This window comes from Salmo trutta, chromosome 8, assembly GCF_901001165.1.
Source record: "Salmo trutta chromosome 8, fSalTru1.1, whole genome shotgun sequence".
In the NCBI taxonomy this organism is placed as follows: Eukaryota; Metazoa; Chordata; class Actinopteri; order Salmoniformes; family Salmonidae; genus Salmo; species Salmo trutta.
In genome coordinates, this window is record NC_042964.1 from 24,568,123 (window position 1) to 24,590,414 (window position 22,292).

Consider the following 22,292-nt stretch of genomic DNA (forward strand, 5'->3'; position numbering starts at 1 on the left):
ATATCCGATGTTCTCTTCAGACAACCCCTACAGAGAAGCACAATACTGAGTAAAATAAAAAGAAAATGAAATGTATTCCTGAAAAAATATGACTTCACAAATTCAAATGAGGTTCTCACATATGTCAACATGCATAATGTCACTCTGCTTATAGCTTTCACACATCTAAGAGATGTGGTCTGAGTAGACCTTACTTCTATCTGCAAAATTTGAGTTGCCTTAGAGACTGCCCTATTGTGTTTCGTCCAACGGGGATAGATTGTGAGCGTTAGTGTGGAATGTGTAGACTTTGTCATGATTTGCAGCTTCATCCTGTGGGCTAGAATCATGCTTGTTCTAAACATTTCATCTTTGGGCAAAGACTTAACTGACAGGTCCCCGTCACAGTCACACACTCTTTAAGAACTTTCAAAATGATCAGTCAAGATGCCCCAGGATTCAACCTAGTTTTGACACAGTGTTCAAATAAAATTTTATTTGTCACATGCTTCGAATACAACCTTACCATAAAACGCTTACTTCTCAGCCCTTAACCAACAATGCAGTTCAAGAAAGGGAGTTACAAAATAAATATTTATGGTTAGTTATGTGAAATCCATAGATTATGGCCTAATACATTTATTTCAATTGACTGATTTCCTTATATGATCTGTAACGCAGTAAAATCTTCGCAATTATTGCCTGTTGCATTTCTATTTTTGTTCAGTAGAGGTCTTTCTTTCATTGAATCCTATATTCTGCACCCGTTCTCTCAATGTATTCTAGTGAGTCTGTTGACTAAATTCTAATTGAAAAAGGTACACCTTATTTAAAGGGATGACTTAAGATCAATTTAATGAAAACTCAAGAGAGAATCCGTTGGCCAGCAAGAGGGTATTCAGCGTGCGCATGGGAACCACGCCTGCAAAGCCCGTTTACCCACCTCCATAAAGTACGTCTGAATACCAACTAATGAGAAGTGTGTAGGAAAGGCGTACGTTTCCTAAATCGAATCGGCCCCATAGTGAAGAACATGTGGTATTGCAAAACGGTTTTTAGCAGTGACGTTGTTTGGTGTATGTAGGATGAAGAAACATCTTAAAACCTTCACAGAATGTCTGCATACACTTACGCCTCTAAATTAAGCATTGATAAGGCGGGTTCACACCCTCAACACAGCATAAAAACCCAAGATGATTCGTTCCCAAAGTGAACACACAAACTGAAACTGCTCCTGAGACAATACAATAGAGACTTGACAGTTATTCGTTTCAAAATGTTCGCATTTGACGTTTTAGTTTATAAGAAAAGATGGGAGAACAAAAAGAACAGAAGTTATACTGTATATAAAGATCCAAAAACATGATAGGTGATCAAAAACACACTACTACTACACTCAGTAACCATAGAATAGCACACACACCAGTATGAGCTGCAAAGTCTTTATGGTTGATGTAAAATAATCGAAGCTTTAAAAAAAAAAAAATAGTCCAGAGAATTGTATTACAAATGCATCTACTGTGATCGTTTAAGACCGATCTAATTCCAACCTCTATGGCTGGCTGTGTTTACACAGGTAAAGTTCAGATATTTATTTGTATTTATTTTATTTCACCTTTATTTAACCAGGTAGGCAAGTTGAGAACAAGTTCTCATTTACAATTGCGACCTGGCCAAGATAAAGCAAGCAGTTTGACACATACATCAACACAGAGTTACACATGGATTAAAACAAACATACAGTCAACAATACAGTAGAAAAATAAGTCTATATACAATGTGAGCAAATGAGGTGAGATAAGGGAGGTAAAGGCCATGGTGGCCAAGTAAATACAATATAGCAAGTAAAACACTGGAATGGTAGATTATATTTATTTCACTAATCGGTCTTTTGAACAATTAGAACAGCTCTGAAATAGATCTGATGTGATTGGTCAAAAGACCAATTAGTGAGAGGCCTCCCAAGTGGTGCAGTGGTCTAAGACATTGCATCGCCGCGCTAGCTGTGCCACGAGAGATTCTGGGTTAGAGTCCAGGCTCTGTCGCAGCCAGCCGTGACCGGGAGACCCATGGGGCAGCGCAGTTGGCCCAGCGTCGTCCTGGTTAGGGGAGGGTTTGGCCGGCAGGGATGTCCTTGTCCCATCGAGCACTAGAGACTCCTGTGGCGGGCCGGGCGCAGTGCACGCTGACACGGTCACCAGGTGCTTCCTCCGACACATTGGAGCGGCTGGCTTCCCGGGTTAAGCGGGCATTGTGTCAAGAAGCAGTGCGGCTTGGTCGGGTTTCGGAGGACGCACGGCTCTCGAACTTCGCCTCTCCCGAGTCCGTACGGGAGTTGCAGCGATGAGACAAGACGAACTACCAATTGGATACCATGAAATTGGGGAGAAAAAGTGGTGTAAAGTTTTTTTTATTTTTTATAAAACAGACAAATGAGTGGAAAAAAGATCAGAATTGGGGTGCCTGTCTAAACCCAGCCTCAGTGTGTTGATGTTTGGAACATTGTGTTAGCAGTATGTTGATAATGAAAAATGTGTGAGGCTATGGAAGAGGCTCGAAATCGAGTTGTTCTGATGGTACTGTGATGGAGCCGTGTCTGGCCTGGTTTAGGATGGCCGGTTGGCTGCAGAGGGCACATTTTCTACATTGTCCGGAGGGCAGGCTACGAAGTCGGCTAGCATGGACGCCATCGCTTCTTCATCCAACTGAGAGAGAGAGAGAGAGAGTGGGTTGTTAGATAACGTTTGTTGACCTAATTCTGTGGCAGAGGAAATGCACAGCAGTCATTAACCAACATAATTTGTATATCTACAAAGTATTCCCCCTTAAGCCATGTCCGTGTAACACATGGGAAACGTGTGGGTTGTACAGTACAAAAAGCCTGAGTTGTACAATGGTTATATGGACACTTTTTGAACAGTGTGTTTGAGAGAGTCCTTGTCTTACCTTTTTCTTCTCTGTTCCCTGTCCTGTTCCTTCCTCCTCTCCCTCTCTCTTCATCCCTCTCCCATCCTCTCCCTCTTTTCCTTCTTTCTCTCGTTCAGGCCCGTCTCCCTCGGAGCGGTTGATGACCTCATATCCTGTCCGGTATTGTCGCCGCCCTGTTTGGATATTTCTCCCTCCTGATTGGATGGCTGATCGTCAGCGTCCACCCTCACTTCCGGTGCAGGCTCCGCCTCCTGTTGGTGTTGAGCAGCAGGACCGTCTTCAGAAGAGGACGTTCCCTCCGGCCGATTGCCTCCCTTCTGCTCCCATGACCTCACTTTCTGCCCATGCCCGGCCTCTTCCTCATCTAGCTCCTCTCTCTCTTCCTCCTCTTCCAGCTCATCCTCCATCTCTCCCTCCTCCTCTTCTTCATCAGAGCTGTTGATATTAATGACAGTGTGATCTTCGTCAATGGATTGCTGTTGCTGCTGTAGGGCTCTGCTGGACTGGGCTAACTGGTTCTGGTGAACCTGTAGAGTTCGAGAATTGTATTTAAAAGGCGCAATACGTAGAAATAGCTCTGCCATTTCCTGGTTTCTAAAATTCATATTTTTTTGGCCTGATTTCAGTTTGTGACATAACAAGCTATGTGTAGTGTAGATAATCATTGTACCATCCATACCGTTGTGAAATGTATTTTCAATAACCCAAAATATTGTATTTTCCGCTGGTGTACAAAACCAAAAGATAAAAGACACACAAGCGAAACTTAACGACAGGACATTTAAGTGATTGTTTGTACCTGTATGGGGAGACCCAGTGCTGTAGGTTGACCTGGTGCTGGAGGCTGGCCCTGGAGCAACATCTGCTGGAGCTGGGCTCCACGCAGGGAGTCAGCCCCGACTCCTAACCCCACAGAGGGTTCCCCGAGTTGTGCCACACCGGTGGAGTTGAGAGGGGGAACCAGAGAGACTGGCGGAGATGGAGGGAACAAGTTGATGGTGGAGGAGGGGAGGAGAGGGTGAGGGAGGGAGGTAGAGGGAAGGTCGTTGGAAAGGGGGAGGGAGATGTCGCCCCCTGGACAGGGCACGGGGAGTGTGACGCCACCTGGTGCTAAGGAAGACCCGGGAAGAGTGGCCGCAGCGCTGGTGCCATCATGGCTTTCTAACATCAGCATCCTCTGTGGCACGATGACCACGCTATCGTCCGAATCGCTCTCTAGCGAAATCTCCACATCCTCGACCTCTTTGTCGTAACGGATGAAAACGGGTCTCTGGCCGCCGGAGAGCCCTGGAAGAACCAGAGGTAGGCGGTTGTACAGGGAGCTGGGGAAGGGAGGTCCGGGGGTGGGCCCCCCTAGAAGGGTGGGGAGGGTGAGGTTGGATGCCTGGGGGGGGCTGAAAGAGAGGGAGGGGGTGCGCGGATGGAGGAGGGAGTTGCATATGGTCAGGGCCTCTGTACAGAAGGAGGATACCTGGAGAGAGAGGGAGAGATGGGGATAAAGAGAAATAGATTCAGTAAGCAAATGTATTCCAAAAGGTCGCTTGTTAGTCCAGTACATTTCACTAAGGATGCAAATTTGCCTGAGCTAACCAAAAGCAGAAAATAACAGCACACATGGAAAATACTCCTACGCTATAAACAAATCTTCCCAGAGTATTACACCTCTCTAAACCAGTCTAAATAGTCCTCAACAGCACGAGGGTAACATGACACCACTAAACATATTCGGTGTTAGTACAGTAGCATTATCACCTGGGCTTCAGCTAAGAGACAATGGCTGAAAAGCATGGAGCTGTGTCCAATAGCCAGAGTCAGATAGTAATTACATACACTATCACATCCTTCACACGCCTCAAAACAAACTACACAATCAACTCTAGAAATGAATTCGCTGTTGTAAATGCTTTCGTCGGACCTGTTCATAAGGTTACACTATAAGGGTGGTTACTTTGAACAATCTCAAATAGAAAATATATTTTGATTTGTTTAACACTTTTTTGGTTACATGATTCCATATGTGTTATTTCATAGTTTTGATGTCTTCACTATTATTCTTCAATGTAGAAAATAGTAAAAAATAAAGAAAAACCCTGGAATGAGTAGGTGTGTCCAAACTTTTGACTGGTACTGCACACACACACACACACACACACACACACACACACACACACACACACACACACACACACACACACACACACACACACACACACACACACACACACACACACACACACACACACACACACACGTGTTATATTGTTGTTCAGTATGTATGCATAGTGCCTTCGGAAAGTATTCAGACCCCTTGACTTTTTCCCTCATCAATCTACACTCAATACCCCATAGTGACAAAAACAGGTTATCATTTTATTTAAAAAATATATATTTATAAAAAACACAAATGAAGTATCACATTTACATAAGTATTCATACCCATTACTCAGTACTTTGATGATGCACCTTTGGCATTGATTACAGCATCGAGTCTTCTTGGGTGTGATGCTTGTCGTGGAAATTCAGCTCTGAGAGAGACTTGGTCATTTCTTCAAACAATCATCTTTATTTAACATTGATTCATTTTTGCAATAATGAAACCGTCGACCCAACAGTCTTGACTGTTAGGCTGAGAGCCTACCCTTTACAGACTATGCTGTTCCTTATATACCTCATACCAAGATTGCTGTCATACCTGGTTCAACCCCCCCATATAGATTGGGGGCACCATAAGCCACTTTGGGTTCATCCTCTGGTTTTATACATTTTTATTAATTAAAAAATATATTTTTAACTAGGCAAGTCAGTTAAGAACTAATTCTTATTTACAATGACGGCCTACCAACAGGCCTCCTGCTGGGACAGGGGCCCGGGATTAAAAAAATAAATACAATATAAATATAGGACAAAAAAACACATCACAACAAGACAGACAACACTACATAAAGAAAGACCTAAGATGAAAACAGCATGGTATCAACACAACATGACAACAACACGGTGACAACAAGATGGTAGCAGCACAAACATGGTACAAACATTATTGGGCAAAGTCAACAGCACAAAGGTCAAGAAGGTAGAGACAAAAATACATACAAAGCAGCCACAACTGTCAGTAAGAGTGTCCATGATTGAGTCTTTGAATGAAGAGATTGAGATAAAACTGTCCAGATTGAGTGTTTGTTGCGGCTCGTTCCAGTCGCTAGCTGCAGCGAACTGAAAAGAGTAGCAACCCAGGGATGTGTGTGCTTTGGGGACCTTTAACAGAATGTAACTGGCAGAACGGGTGTTGTATGTGGAGAATGAGGGCTGCAGTAGATATCTCAAATAGGGGGGAGTGAGGCCTGAGAGGGTTTCATAAATAAGCATCAACCAGTGGGTCTTGCGACGTATACAGAGATGACCAGTTTACAGAGGAGTATAGAGGGCAGTGATGTATCCTATAAGGTGCATTGGTGGAAAATCTGATGGCCGAATGGTAAAGAACATCTAGCCGCTCGAGAGCACCCTTACCTGCCGATCTATAAATTATGTCTTCGTAATCTAGCATGGGTAGGATGGTCATCTGAATCAGGGTTAGTTTGGCAGTTGGGGTGAAAGAGGAGCGATTACGACAGAGGAAACCCAAGTCTAGTTTTAACTTTTAGCCTGCAACTTTGATATGTGCTGAGAGAAGGACAGTACACCATCTAGTCATACTCCCAAGTACTTGTATGCAGTGACTACCACAAGCTCAAACCCTCAGAGGTAGTAACAACACCTGTGGGAAGAGGGGCATTCTTCTTACCAAACCACATGACCTTTGTTTTGGAGGTGTTCAGAACAAGGTTTAGGGTAAAGAAAGCTTGTTGGACACTAAGAAAGCTTTGTTGTAGAGCATTTAACACAAAATCCAGGGAGGGGCTAGCTGAGTATAAGACTATCATCTGCATATAAATGGATGAGAGAGCTTTCTACTGCCTGAGCTATGTTGTTGATGTAAATTGAGAAGAGCGTGGGGCCTAGGATTGAGCCTTGGGGTACTCCCTTGGTGACAGGCAGTGGCTGAGACAGCAGATTTGACTTTATACACGGCACTCTTTGAGAGAGGTAGTTAGCAAACCAGGCTAAAGACCCCTAAGAGACACCAATACTCCTTAGCCGGCACACAAGAATGGAATGGTCTACCATTTCAAAAGCTTTGGCCATGTCAATAAAAATAGCAGCACAATATTTCTTAGAATCAAGGGCAATGGTGACATCATTGAGGACCTTTAAGTGACATATCCATAACCTGAGCGGAAACCAGAATGCATACCAGAGAGAATACTATAGACATCAAGAAAGCCAGTCGGTTGATTATTGACAAGTTTTTCCAACACTTTTGATAAACAGGGCAAAATAGAAATAGGCCTATAACAGTTAGGATCAGCTTGATCTCCCCCTTTAAAATAAAGGACGAACTGTGGCTGCCTTCCAAGCAATGGGAACCTCCCCAGAAAGGAGAGAAATTTTAAAAAGGTTGGAGATAGGCTTGGTGATAGGGGAAGCAACCTTAAAGAAGAAAGGGTCTAAACCATCTGACCCAGATGTTTTTTGGGGGTCAAGTTTAAGGAGCTCCTTTAGCACCTCGGACTCAGTGACTGCCTGCAGGGAGAAACTTTGTAGCGGGGCAGAGGAAAATGAGGGAGAAGCATCACGGATAGTCGAATTAGAAGGGGTGGGAGATGAGGAAATGTTGGACGGGCAAGGAGGCATGCCTGAGTCAAATAGGAATCCTGACTTAATGAAGTGATGCTCTGCCTCTGGTACTGTCTCCCAGATGCCATGAAGATTGGGAATACTGAGGCCTTTGTTCCTCCAGGCTCTCTCTCCATCTCAGTGACACCCACCACATCTTATCTATGGAAAGCCAGCTGTAGGTTTTTACCTGGCCATCACTTAGTTGCCAGCTTAAAAAAACTCCTCTCAGTTCACACAGAATGAAGGAAATAAATGTCTTACTACATTATTAGTTAAGTTAATAATTGCTAACTATTCATCTCAAACAAATAAGGTGAATACATCATTTTCCCCCACACTACAAGCTTGGCACACCTGTATTTGGGGAGTTTCTCCCATTCTTCTCCGCAGATCCTCTCAAGCTCTGTCAGGTTGGATGGGGAGCGTCGCTGCTCAGCTATTTTCAGGTCTCTCCAGAGATATTAGATCGGGTTCAAGTCCGGGCTCTGTCTGGGCCACTCAAGGACATTCAGAGACTTGTCCCGAAGCCACTCCTGCGTTGTCTTGGCTGTGTGCTTAGGGACGTTGTCCTGTTGAAAGGTGAAACCCAGTCTGAGGTCCTGAGTGCTCTGGAGCAGGTTTTCATCAAGGATCTCTGTACTTTGCTCTGTTCATCTTTGCCTCGTTCCTGACTAGTCTCCCAGTGCCTGCCACTGAAAAACATCCCCACAGCCTGATGCTGCCACAACCATGCTTCACCATAGGGATGGTGCCAGGTTTCCTCCAGACGTGATGCTTGGCATTCAGGCCAAAGAGTTCAATCTTGGTTTCATCAGACCAGATAATCTTGTTTCTCGTGGTCTGAGTCTTTAGGTCCCTTTTGGCAAACTCCAAGTGGGCTGTCGTGCATTTTACTGAGGAGTGGCTTCCGTCTGGCTACTCTACCATAAAGGCCTGATTGGTGGAGTGCTGCAGAGATGGTTGTCCTTCTGGAAGGTTCTCCCATCTCCAAGATGGACTCTAGAGCTCTGTCAGAGTGACCATCGGGTTTTTGGTCACCTCCCTAACCAAGGCCCTTCTCCTCCCAATTGCTCAGTTTGCCTGGGCGGCCAGCTCGAGGAAGAGTCTTGGTGGGTCAAAACTTCTTCCATTTAAGAATGATGGAGGCCACTGTGTTCTTGAGGACCGTCAATGCTGCAGACATTTTTGGGTACCCTTCCCCAGATCTTTGCCTCGACACAATCCTGTCTCGGAGCTCTACGGACAATTCCTTCGACCTCATGGCTTGGTTTTTTGCTCTGACATGCACAGTCAACTATGGGACCTTATATAGACAGTTGTGTCTTTCCAAATCATGTCCAATCAATTGAATTTACTACAGGTGGACTCCAATCAAGTTCTGGAAACATCAAGGATGATCAATAGAAACAGGATGCACCTGAGCTCAATTTCGAGTCTCATAGCAAAGGGTCTGAATACTTAAGTAAATAAGTTATTTCTGTTGTTTATTTTTAATACATTTGCAAAAATTTCTACAAATGTGTTTTCGCTTTGTCATTGTGGGATATTGTGTGTTGATTGCTGAGGAATATTATTTTTTTAATCCATTTTAGAATAAGGCTGTGGAAAAAGTCAAGTGGTCTGAATACTTTCCGAAGGCACTGTATGTATGTATGTATGTATGTATGTATGTATGCATAGATAGATAGATAGATAGATAGATAGATAGATAGATAGATCTGTGTGTGTTCTATACGTGTAGTTTTGTGTTTGTGCATGTGTCGATCGTGTGCTTGCAGTGTATGAGTTGGTGAGTGTGTGCGTATATATGTTCTTATTTAAAGTGGAACAGAAGAAGCAGAATAATGTTTACTTGGTTGCTTAAACACAGACCACCAAACCAAAACACGACAGTGTGCTAGTCACAGTCCCCAAATAACCCTTTAGTCCCCCTCCCTGAGTGTGTGTGTGTGTGTGTGTGTGCGCGCATGTACTTTCAGGTTGCAGTCCCTGTGTGTGTAGGTCGGGTTCCTGCGTGTGTGTGTGCATGCATGTCTATTAGTGTGTGTGTGGTCCCTGTGGGTATATTACCCCCTACCTTCAGACTCCTATCCCTCCTCCCGTGGCTGAGTATGGAAACAGTACAGGTGAGGTGTAGGGGCCATCGCGGTGGGGGCACTAGGACCAGAGCCAGTAGCAGACGGTACAGCTCCCTACGGGGGGGGGGGGGGGGGGGGGGGGGGGCACTGCCATACTGGCCACTCACCCCCCCAGCCCCGCTGTCACTCCAGTTAGCGCCATGCTGTTGCTGTAGACACACACACAGGGGGAGGACGACGTCGTGGAGACGCTAGGGGGAGAGGGATGGGAGATACAGGGTTAACATACACAGCGATCACATAGATACACAAAGGGGACCGGAGAGAAAGAGGGGGGGAGGGGGGGGGGCAGGCAGAGAGAGCGGGGAGGAAAGGAGCACACGCATAAAGAAACATGATCACATTTTTTATTACTTGTTAAACAAAATATATTTATCTGTTCAATTGTATTAGTATAAAATCATTTCCCAAACAAATTAGCATACACCATAGCTCAGTATTTGTATTGTTTATTCTACATACAGTCTTTTTTTGCTCGTCTTTATCAAGGGTGACAATCCTTTCAGTCATGACTGTATTACGGGGAAGGTTTAATAACACAACACACATATAACACACACACACACACAACTGACCTTGTGTATATCTTCCTTCAGTAGAGATCCACTGGTCAGTATGACCTGTCTCAATGCTGCAAAGAGAGAGACAGTCATATGATGTATTACCATACACATTACAGCTCGTCAAGATATCATTGACCTGTGATTGATTGTAAATGCTAAAAATACACTATGAAACGGATTGGTCATTCATTGGCAACATGACAGGAAAATGTACACTTTGTTGTGTTCACACACATCTCCAACAAACAAATGTCAACACACTAGATAAACCCCACCTCTGAGTGCAGACAGGCAGGTGTCCTGATTGGCCAGCGAGTCTCCTTTCCTCTGGAAAGAGGCTCCGCCCCCGCCGCTCACAGCCAATCCGGGCTTCCGGCTTTTCGGGCAGGGCTTGCTGGACACCAGATCACGGAGCTGAGGAGAGCTAGTGGGCTGGAGAGGAGGAGGAAAAAGAGAGGAGATGGGGATGGCGTTAGACTTAAGTGGATCGTGGGTAAATAACGTGCAATGGCACCCTAATCCCTATTTAGTGCACTACTACTGACCAACATTTTTTGACCAGAAATAGTGCACTACATAGCCATAGTAGTGACGATCCTAAGCTTCTCGTTGGCAATATACCAATCAGATCCTCTCACCCTAACAGAGTCCGCCCCTGGTGTGATGTCACCCAGCAGGTGGGCCAGTAGGAGCTCGGAGTGGGTGGGGCTTCCCTGAAAGACACTGGCTGAGGCTCCTCCCACTCTTACCCAGAGTTCTAAGGTACGGTACAAGGACACACGCACTGCACTATGGGTCAAAAGGAGAGAGATTATGAACATACGAATACAAATAAAGGAGGTTTGGAGTGTGTTTGTATCAGCGGAGGCTGCTGAGGGGAGGACGGCCCATAATGGCTGGAATGGAGTGATCGGAATGACGTCAAGCTATGCGTTTGAAGTATTTGATACTAGTCTACTCATTCCGCTCCAGCCTTTACCACGAGCCCTGCCTCCCCAATTAAGGAGCCACCAACCTCCTGTGGTTTGTATGTACGTGAAGCGCACAGGGTGTGTGTGTGTGTGTGTGTGTGTGTGTGTGTGTGTGATACCTGAATGCTCTCTGTTGTCCCAGGCTGGTTTCAGGTAGAGGGGTCCAGGCAGACAGGGTCTGAGAGAACAGTCTCTGTAGCACACTGGAGTACTGCACCAACCCACTGCCTAAAATGAGACAGGAAAGAAGAATTAAAGTCCATCAGTCCACTAATTAATAAAACACCCATTGCATTTAGATTTTTTTCAAGCCAGCACTTGCGTAGCCTGATCCCAGATCTGTTTCTGCGGTCATGCCAACTCCTTGTCACTCATTGTTTGACTAGACAATGACAGCAATGGAGTTGGCATGAGCGCAAACAGATCTGGGACCAGGCTAGCGCTCGGGTTGCCTTCAGTAGGTACTTACGCTGTGATGAGAGCGTGCAGCACCTGTAGAGTATCTTTGTGAATGGCAGGCAACACCAGCAGCCTCACACACCCATCACCTGTTACATTCTGTGGATAAAGAGAACCATGTTAACGATACACCAGGACACGCGTGTACCTAACCTTACTGCATTTTTGGTGGTGTTTGACAAAACAGTGGTGTGTGTGTGAGTGAGTGAGTGAGTGAGTGAGTGAGTGAGTGAGAGAAGGCACTCACTATGCTCTTGGAGCTGACTGCCAGGGCGCGACAGACCAGGTTGAGCACCTGCTGTACAGGTAGACGCACTGCAGAGGCCGGGTCCACACTGAGAGAGAGACACAGAGAGAGCGAGAGACATGAACAATTGTAATTTGGGTAGTTAGTAAAAGCTTCCGGTGTGTGTGTGTGTGTACCTACCTGAGTGTATGTTTGAGAGCCAGGCAGGCAGCTCTGTATCTGTGTTGTAACTGCAGCAGGAGGAGGGGGTCTGAGTCGTCCAGAGGAGAGTAGGGCAGCTCTACACCTGGCCCTTCATACTGCACTGTCCCTTCTGAAACACAAAAGGGCAGAACACACAGCAGGGAAAGAGGCATGACTCACTAGACTAGATAACAGGGATGGGAATCGTTCCTGTCAAGCACGGTCTAGATACATGGGCTCTGATATGGATACTTTTAGTTTGAAATGTTTCGGTTTGATTAGGGGAACAACTCGATACGATTCGAGGCATGAACACATTCATTTTCCGCTCTAAATTCAAATCTGTTACCGACGGTGCTATAGCCTGGCGACTCACACTAAATTCTCATGCTGCTCTGTTGTTCGCTACTGACTTTAGTCTGAGACCGCCATCATTGAAGTTGTTTGTGGTGACGAGGGGACGTGGGGCTTTGTACAAAACAAAAGTCCTCAGCGATTTGATCGTCTCTAACCAATCAGAGTATCAAATCCAAAGGCTAATTTTCAAACCGCCGTTCTGGCTCTGGCCCAACCCATCGGCTTCTGGACCAATCAGACGGCGCGAATGTGTTCAAATTTGGTGAAGGGTTGGGGAGGTATTCATTGAGGAGGAGAAACTAATGTCCGTGGGCGTGGCGTAGCGTAGCATTTGGCTGGAGCAAGGAGTCTGGGTTGCCAGGCAAATGGAGCTAAGGACCTGAGCATCCAGATAGGGGGGGGGGTTTATCTGAACTCCCCATCACATACTGTTTAACTTGCCACTTTAACAGATGCTTTTTTTTTTTGAATAATGATTCAATATTTATAGCCAATTAATATAAAACACAGCTTTGGATTTCACCCCCGTCTCAAAAACAAATGGTGCGGCTCGCGAAAAATTATTGCTGCACTTGTTATGAAATTACAACTTTAACCTGTTCCTGTAAAAATGACCAAATGCACTGACTGTTTAAAGCAAAACTACCAAAACTATTTCTTATGGTCAAACCTGGCAATCGAAAAGACCCAATCAGCAGCTAGATGGGCAATCAGCAAGATGTAAGTGTCTACTCCGGTAGTCTACACAACTCCGCCGGTAAAACAATTTTCTACAGCGCATTTGGTAACAATGACCCAGCAAATTACAATGGTTGTCACCCAACTAATGAAGCCTATGATTTGACATTGCAAGTTCAAGTCGAGCAGTCATTTGAAAGAGTAAGAAAATTTCAGTGAGACAACTCAAGGTGAAATACATTAATGCCAAGATAATGGAATTCATTGCCCTTGACAGTCAACCGTTCTCTGTCGTGGATGATGTTGGCCTTCGCCGACTGGTCGAACACCTCGAGCCCTGGTACACACTACCAAGTAGGCGCTATTTTTAGATGTTGCCCTACCAGAGTTACACAGTATTGTTAAAACGCACATCTATGAGCTACTTGCTATGGGCGTCACTGCTATTAGCTTCACGACTGACATTTGGAGCAGCGAAGTCAGCCCCATGAGCATGCCAAGTCCGACAGCACAGTGGGTGGACGAGGATTTCGTACTGAAGAAAGCCGTATTGCATGCTCAAGAATGTGCTGGTTCTCATACCACTGCTGCCACTTCAATGGCATTTGAGAACATGGTTGAAACATGAACACATTCCTAGATCCATTCGAACAACTGCCTTGAGAAATAAGCTCAAAAACTGCGTCTGCAGCAGACGTGATACCCTCTGTCATGGCATTGAAACGCCTGCTCAACAAAACAGCCAACACAGACCGTGGGGTTAAAACTTGCAAAAGTACTCTACAAGAGGCTGTGAACAAGCGGTTCGGTGGCATTCTCTCTGAGTCTCTTTACTGTGTCGCCATCATGCTCGGTGCTAGGTACCGCTACTTCGATGGAGACCAGAAACAGGGTTTACTTGAAATGTTACAGACACAGCTCGACAAGACGGAAACGGACAGTGACAGTGCGCACCGAGGATGAGACCGAGCTGAAATTAAACTGCTTGACATGTATGATGAAATCCTGGTTGAGACTGAACTAAATCTGGAGTATTTCTCCTGTCTTATCTGGTGTCCTGTGTGAATTTACAGTTGAAGTCAGAAGTTAACATACACTTAGGTTGGAGTCATTCAAACTTTTTTTTTTCAACCACCACAAATTTCTTGTTAACAAACTATAGTTTTGGCAAGTTGGTAAGGACATCTACTTTGTGCATGACACAAGTAATTTTTCCAACAATTGTTTATTATTTCACTTATAATTCACTGTATCACAATTCCAGTGGGTCAGAAGTTTACATACACTAAGTTGACTGTGCCTTTAAACAGCTTGGAAAATTCCAGAAAATGTTGTCATGGATTTAGAAGCTTCTGATAGGTTAATTGACATCATTTGAGTCAATTGGAGGTGTACCTGTGGATGCATTTCAAGGCCTACCTTCACACTCAGTGCCTCTTTGCTTGACATCATGGGAAAATCAAAAGAAATTATCCAAGACCTCAGAAGAAAAAAATGTAGACCGCCACAAGTCTGGTTCATCCTTGGGAGCAATTTCCAAATGCCTGAAGGTACCACGTTCATCTGTACAAACAATAGTATGCAAGTATAAACACCACGGAACCACACAGCCGTCATACAGCTCCGGAAGGAGACGCGTTCTGTCATTATGTTTGGCCATAATGACCATTGTTATGTTTGGAGGAAAAAGGGGTAGGCTTGCAAGCCAAAGAACACCAACTGTGAAGCATGGGGGTGGCAGCATCATGTTGTGGGGGTGCTTTGCTGCAGGAGGGACTGGTGCACTTCACAAAATAGATGGCATCATGAGGCAGGAAAATGATGTGGTATATTGAAGCAACATCTCAAGACATCAGTCAGGAAGTTAAAGCTTGGTCGCAAATGGGTCTTCCAAATGGACAATGACCCCAAGCATACTTCCAAAGTTGTGGCAAAATGGCTTAAGGACAACAAAGTCAAAGTATTGGAGTGGACATCACAAAGCCCTTACCTCATTCCTATAGAAATTTGTGGGCAGAACTGAAATTCTCTCCCGCTCCCTTTCTCTCAGAGGACCTGAGCCCTAGGACCATGCCTCAAGACTACCTGGCCTGATGACTCCTTGCTGTCCCCAGTCCACCTGGTCATGCTGCTGCTCCAGTTTCAACTGTTCTGCCTGTGGCTATGGAACCCTGACCTGTTCACCAGACACTGACCCGTTGCACCCTCTACAACCACTGTGATTATTATTATTGGATCGTTCTGGTAATCAATGAACATTTGAACATCTTGGCCATGTTCTGTTATAATCGCCACCCGGCACAGCCAGAAAAGGACTGGCCACCCTTCAGAGCCTGGTTCCTCTCTAGGTTTCTTCCTAGGTTCCGGCCTTTCTAGGGAGTTTTTCCTAGCCACCATGCTTCTATACCTGCATTGCTTGCTGTTTGGGGTTTTTAGGCTGGGATTCTGTACAGCACTTAAGGGCTTTATAAATACATTTGATTGATTGATCAAATGAACAAGGAAACAGCACAACAAGTAAGTGAAAGAAATAGGTTTTGATTATGTTTTACTGGTAATGGGGACATATGCAAATGCCAACAAAATAACTTTTTGGTCAGTGTGTGTGTGTTTCAACTATTTAACTGTACTAGAATGCTTAAAAGGCAGCTAATTTTTGTATATCTTTTTTTGGCAAGGAAAATATTGGCTCTCGTTATCGGAGCATCCCTAATCGGGGCTATGCCTAGCTCTTGTTGGCATGAGCAGCTGCGCTCTGTGCGCACACACAGTTGTTATCTGGCTTGGAGATCAATGACTGTCACACACATTTACGTGCTTAGTTAGATAGGCTACTGAAGGAGAGGACGCATCAATTCAGTCACAAAAGATAAGAGGTATTTTCGATTGGGGGAAATAAAATGATGAGTAAAAGACGTCAGTGAATCGGCGGTTCGTTACGTTTGAAACGATTTTCCGACCGATTCATGCTACATTTGCATCGGTTTGGGCTCCCGTGGACCGGTGCACTCATATCTGAACCGGATTCCGATGCGTTTCGGTGAATCATTACCTCCCTAGCAGATAAGCATCATTCTGGTTGTAAAACCCTGAAGACAATTTTCATGTTTTTATCATTCATGAAAGGATCTGAGAGTAGGAGTGCTGATCTAGGATCAGGTCTCCCCTGACCATGTAATCTTATTCATTAAGATCTATAAGGCTATACTGAGCCTAGATCAGCTCTCATACTCTGAAACACTTTATGAAAGAAAAAGCATTCTCTACCTGATTCAGAGCCCTGGTAGAGTTTTGCCAGTATGGCATTGGCCGAGGCCAGCAGGCAGTGAAGCTGATTGGTCCATCCCTCGGCTCTGCACCCGCCGCCCCCTCTCTCCACCACTCCGCCCAAACAGGTCAGACGACCATAACACTCACATGCTACCTGGAGATGGAGAGATAGATGGAGGAGAAAAGTGAAGGAGTTGACAAACATGAGGTTATATAAATAAAGCATACAAATAGAGAGATTTAACATGGAAGAAAATGTGACCCTTTTCAAGAAACGAGGTGTATGTCGCATGTCACTACTTCACAGGAAATGCAAAAAAAGACAGAACGTTGTTTTTGCAGAAATGCCTTCTGGAACATGTTAACTTTCATGTGGCTTAATAACAAACTTGTATACCATCTGTAAATGCGAATAAAACATTTAAAATTACGTGCCTAGTTGGTTTAGCCACGGAAAAATACAGGAACCTTTCCGCTGGCCATGATTGGCTGAGATAATGGTTGGACTTGACCTGCCCGAGAGAGGAGATCAGATTGGTCTGCCATGTAGCATGCTTCTGTCTATAACATGCTGCTAGGTATGTGTGGATAATCCTGTCTACTGCAGCTTTTTTTTAAGATATAATGAAGAACAAACATTTTCTGCTACTGCTCTCTACATTGAAGTTAATAACGCTACCGACAAAGCTCAGTAGTATGATGGACTACTTTCTGGAGGATGATAGGGCCATGCTGACTCTCTCTGACTGAAAAATTAACCAGACAATGAGGAAATCCTTGATTTCGGTAAAAATATTCTTCATTGAACCAGACATTGTAGTCTTCTGATGACAATGGTGGGGAAGATACGGTGTCGTTGTCACGGAAGTTGACCATTCAGTGGAATGCCCGGTGGAAGCAGAGAGGATTAGATTACATCTTCAAACTAAGGGCATCCATGACAGAGAGGAAGAAGCATTCATCCATGTAGAGTTGAAGTCGGAAGTTTACATACACTTTAGCCAAATACATTAAGACTCAGTTTTTTTTTTAAACAGGCTTTTTCAGCTCTGCCCACACATTTTCTATAGGAATGAGGTCAGGGCTTTGTGATGGCCACTCCAATACCTTGACTTTGTTGTCCTTAAGCCATTTTGCCACAACTTTGGAAGTATGCTTGGGGTCATTGTCCATTTGGAAGACCCATTTGCGACCAAGCTTTAACTTCCTGACTGATGTCTGAGATGTTGCTTCAATATAGCCACATAATTTTCCTGCCATCTATTTTGTGAAGTGCACCAGTCCCTCCTGCAGCAAATCAACCCCACAACATGATGCTGCCACCCCCGTGCTTCACAGTTGGGATGGTGGTCGTCGGCTTGCAAGCCTACCCCTTTTTCCTCCAAACATAACGATGGCCATTATTGCCAAACAGTTCTATTTTTGTTTCATCAGACCAGAGGACATTTCTCCAATGTCGATCTTTGTCCCCATGTGCAGTTGCAAACCGTAGTCTGGCTTTTTTAATGGCGGTTTTGGAGCAGTGACTTCTTCCTTGCTGAGCGGCCTTTCAGGTTATGTGGATATAGATACTTTTGTACCCGTTTCCTCCAGCATCTTCACAAGGTCCTTTGCTGTTGTTCTGGGATTGATTTGCACTTTTCGCACCAAAGTACATTCATCTCTAGGAGACAGAACACGTCTCCTTCCTGAGCAGTATAATGGCTGCGTGGTCCCATGGTGTTATACTTGCATACTATTGTTTGTACAGATGAACGTGGTACCTTCAGGCGTTTGGAAATTGCTCCCAAGGATGAACCAGACTTGGAGGTCTACAATCTTTTTTCCAATTGACTCAAATGATGTCAATTAACCTATCAGAAGCTTCTAAAGCCATGACATCATTCTCTGGAATTTCCCAAGCTGTTTAAAGGCACAGTCAACTTAGTGTATGTAAACTTCTGGCCCACTGAAATTGTGATACAGTAAATTATAAGTGAAATAATCTGTCTGTAAACAATTGTTGGAAAATGACTTGTGTCTGCACAAAGTAGATGTCCTAACCGACTTGCCAAAACTATAGTTTGTTAACAAGAAATTTGTGGAGTGGTTGAAAAACAAGTTTTAATGACTCCAACCTAAGTGTATGTAAACTTCCGACTTCAACTGTACATGACAAAACCAAAGACTCTACTATGCAAGTAACCATTTCACTGTACCGTTTACACCTTCTGGACCCTGTGCATGTGACAAATAAACTTTGATTTTATTTGATATAGTGTGCATTTACCAGAGACAGGTGATGTGAAGAACATGACCTGCACCAAAATCAGATTAGGATATAGGCCAAGGACTAGATAAAGTGAATTTTTGCTACTACTTTTTGCTACTACTTTCACCACATTTAGTCTTGAAATCTTTGGTTGTTTACTACACTGTGAATCCTTAAAGAGTTGGGTGGGACTAAGGCTTAAGATGGTGTGAACAATGCTGAATGCACGTTGACAAAGAAGAGCTCTCCAGCAGGTGTACCAAAACGTTCACGGGCCATTTCCTCAAAAGTGGGGTTACAAGTTTATCAACTTTCAAAGCAGAATTACTTTCCCATTGTTCCTCAACTGCAGTGTCTGATATACCATTTTCTAGATCGGAGTCTCTACTTTTATCCAATGTAAAAAAAAAAAAAAAATTCACTAAGGACCGAATTCAGGTGGTGCGTCACAAATAAACTGAAGACAAACCTCTTGTACTTTTGGGTTGGCACTGTCCATTTTGGATAAGAAATAGGCACCCAGTTTGTCCTGTTGAAGACAAATTGTCAGACAGAGATAAAAACAACAACACAGTGTCTCCCAAATATGATGTACTAAAAGAGTATCTTATTTGTAATGTAGTAAATGAGTGTGTTGTAATGCTCACCCTCAGGGAGCCACAGGCTCGGGGATAGAAAGTCATACATGCAGTCATCCCCTCCATGGCAGCTAGGTGACACTAAACATACACACACCGTTACCGAATTCTGCTCTAGTATTCCTCAATAAAAAGTCCAACAGAGAATGAATCACTAGTGTTTCCTTTGCCACCTTTTTGCTTTTAGTATCCTCCAGCTTCTATAGTTAACTACTACTGTATTCAAGCAATTCCCCAGCCCTAACTTACCTCAGACCTGAGGAGGTGAGGATCCCCAAGACAGAGTTGAGGCCCACCTCCCTGGCCAGCTCAGGTAGCTGGGAGGAATACTGGAGCAGGTCCTGGAGGACACCCACCGCTAGCTGGACGGACGGGAGAGGGTCCTGGGACTGGGGGAGAGAGGAAAAAAAGGGTTTGAATTAGCTTAAGTAGATTTTTTTTTTAAATAAGAAATATCAAGAGATTTAACCCAGTTCTTTCTGATGTCCCCATCCACATTTGATTTAGCAAATTCATAAAATGTGTGCCTCTCTCTAGGTTATGCATTGTGCTGTACAGGTGTGTGTCTTCAAATCAAATCAAAGTGTATTTGTCACGTGCGCCAAATACAACAGGTGTAGACCTTACAGTGAAATGCTTACTTACAGGCTCTAACCAATAGTGCAAAAAAGGTATTAGGTGAACAATAGGTAAGTAAAGAAATAAAACAACAGTAAAAAGACAGGCTATATACAGTAGCGAGGCTATAAAAGTAGCGAGGCTACATACAGACACCGGTTAGTCAGGCTGATTGAGGTAGTATGTACATGTAGATATGGTTAGTGACTATGCATATATGATGAACAGAGTAGCAGTAGCGTAAAAGAGGGGTTGGCGGGTGGTGGGACACAATGCAGATAGCCCGGTTGGCCAATGTGCGGGAGCACTGGTTGGTCGGCCCAATTGAGGTAGTATGTACATGAATGTATAGTTAAACTGACTATGCATATATGATAAACAGAGAGTAGCATCACCGTAAAAGAGGGGTTGGTGGAGGGGGGCACACAATGCAAATAGTCCGGGTAGCCATTTGATTAGCTGTTCAGGAGTCTTATGACTTGGGGGTAAAAACTGTTGAGAAGCCTTTTTGTCCTAGACTTCGCACTCCGGTACCGCTTGTCATGCGGTAGTAGAGAGAACAGTCTATGACTGGGGTGGCTGGGGTCTTTGACAATTTTTAGGGCCTACCTCTGACACTGCCTGGTGTAGAGGTCCTGGATGGCAGATGCCCTCTTCACGACTGTCTTGGTGTGTTTGGACCATTCTAGTTTGTTGTTGATTGAGGTTGTTATTCTGGCACCACCCGGCCAGGTCTCTGACCTCCTCCCTATAGGCTGCCTCGTCGTTGTCGGTGATCAGGCCTACCACTGTTGTGTCGTTTGCAAACTTAATGATGGTGTTGGAGTCGTGCCTGGCCATGCAGTTGTGGGTGAACAGGGAGTACAGGAGGGGACTGAGCACGCACCCCTGGGGAACTCCAGTGTTGAGGATCAGCGAAGCACGTGTTGCTACCTACCCTACCACCTGGGGGGCGGTCCGTCAGGAAGTCCAGGATCCAGTTGCAGAGGGAGGTGTTTAGTCCCAGGATCCTTAGCTTAGTGATGAGCTTCGAGGGTACTATGGTGTTGAACGCTGAGCTGTAGTCAATGAATAGCATTCTCACATAAGTGTTCCTTTTGTCCAGGTGCGAAAGGGCAGTGTGGAGTGTAATAGAGATTGCATCATCTGTGGATCTGTATGGGCGGTATGCAAATTGGAGTGGGTCTAGCGTTTCTGGGATAATGGTGTTGATGTGAGCCATTACCAGCCTTTCAAAGCACTTCATGGCTACGGACGTGAGTGCTACGGGTCTGTAGTCATTTAGGCAGGTTGCCTTTGTATTCTTGGGCACAGGGACTACGGTGGTCTGCTTGAAACATGTTGGTATTACAGACTCAATCAAGGACATGTTGAAAATGTCAGTGAAGACACCTGCCAGTTGGTCAGCACATGCCCAGAGCACACGTCCTGATAATCCGTCTGGCCCTGCAGTCTTGTGTATCTTGGATTTGTCTCAGTGAATGTTTTGGACAGATGTGTCTCCGGTGTGTGTGTGTGTGTGTGTGTGTGTGTGTGTGTGTGTGTGTGTGTGTGTGTGTGTGTGTGCTTATCGTGAAAGTCTACAACAGTGCTTGACTTGGACTGAAATAGGTGCTGGTACAGTTATATTTAGGTGCAGGATATTTAGGTGCAATATTCTATAAGAGAAACAGGAGCTCAAACAGAAGAACATTTGTGGTGCTCCTCCTGAGCTCCTGCCAAAGTCAAGCACTGGTCTACAGGTGTCTTCATACAGTGTCTTAGCTTCATACTGTGTCTTACCTGTATGACCTGTTGTAGGGACCGTAGCCATGAGAGACATTGTTGTTGGAACACATCACTAGAACTGTCTTTGACCAGCACTGAGAGAAGACACAGCCCCTCGAACTTGGTTTTGCTGTTGCCGAGTTCGGCGTTGCTGAGTCCCACGAGTCCACCGACAGCTCCAGTACTCTGAGGGATAAGAGCGAGAAGTGACATCAACCAGGCGATCAACACTGCTATACAAACTTTAGATGCAAAACGACATTATAGAAAGCAGACGGGATGCCATGCGTGGCCAACTCCAATTATAGCAAGCCAGTTTTACCTGTGTCGAGAACACGCCGTGCTCCCGGTAATTCGCTAAAAGTGCAGGTAAATATTCGGGCCGCTGCTCTTTCAGAACAGACACCAGACCCTCCGTTAGTCGCATATTGGAGGGGCCATGCATCCAAGCCGCTGTTAAAGCCATCGTCCCACTCCGCCACGCTAAAACGTCAAAATAATGCGACGGATGTAGTTATTCAACGAA

At 44.8% G+C, this 22,292-nt stretch overlaps 1 protein-coding gene across 1 annotated transcript; it reads right to left on the reverse strand.

Moving 5' to 3' along the window:
* Positions 1-2,373: 2,373 nt before the first annotated feature.
* LOC115199262 (proline-, glutamic acid- and leucine-rich protein 1-like) lies at positions 2,374-22,292 on the reverse strand. Its single transcript, XM_029761880.1, is given in 17 exon segments — positions 2,374-2,684; positions 2,926-3,434; positions 3,707-4,378; positions 9,704-9,955; positions 10,340-10,395; positions 10,603-10,759; positions 10,966-11,116; positions 11,418-11,522; positions 11,768-11,856; positions 12,005-12,092; positions 12,185-12,317; positions 16,490-16,646; positions 19,213-19,272; positions 19,391-19,462; positions 19,627-19,770; positions 21,782-21,952; positions 22,089-22,292. Coding segments are annotated over 16 exon segments (2,910 nt in total). The 5' UTR covers positions 22,233-22,292; the 3' UTR covers positions 2,374-2,684; positions 2,926-2,975.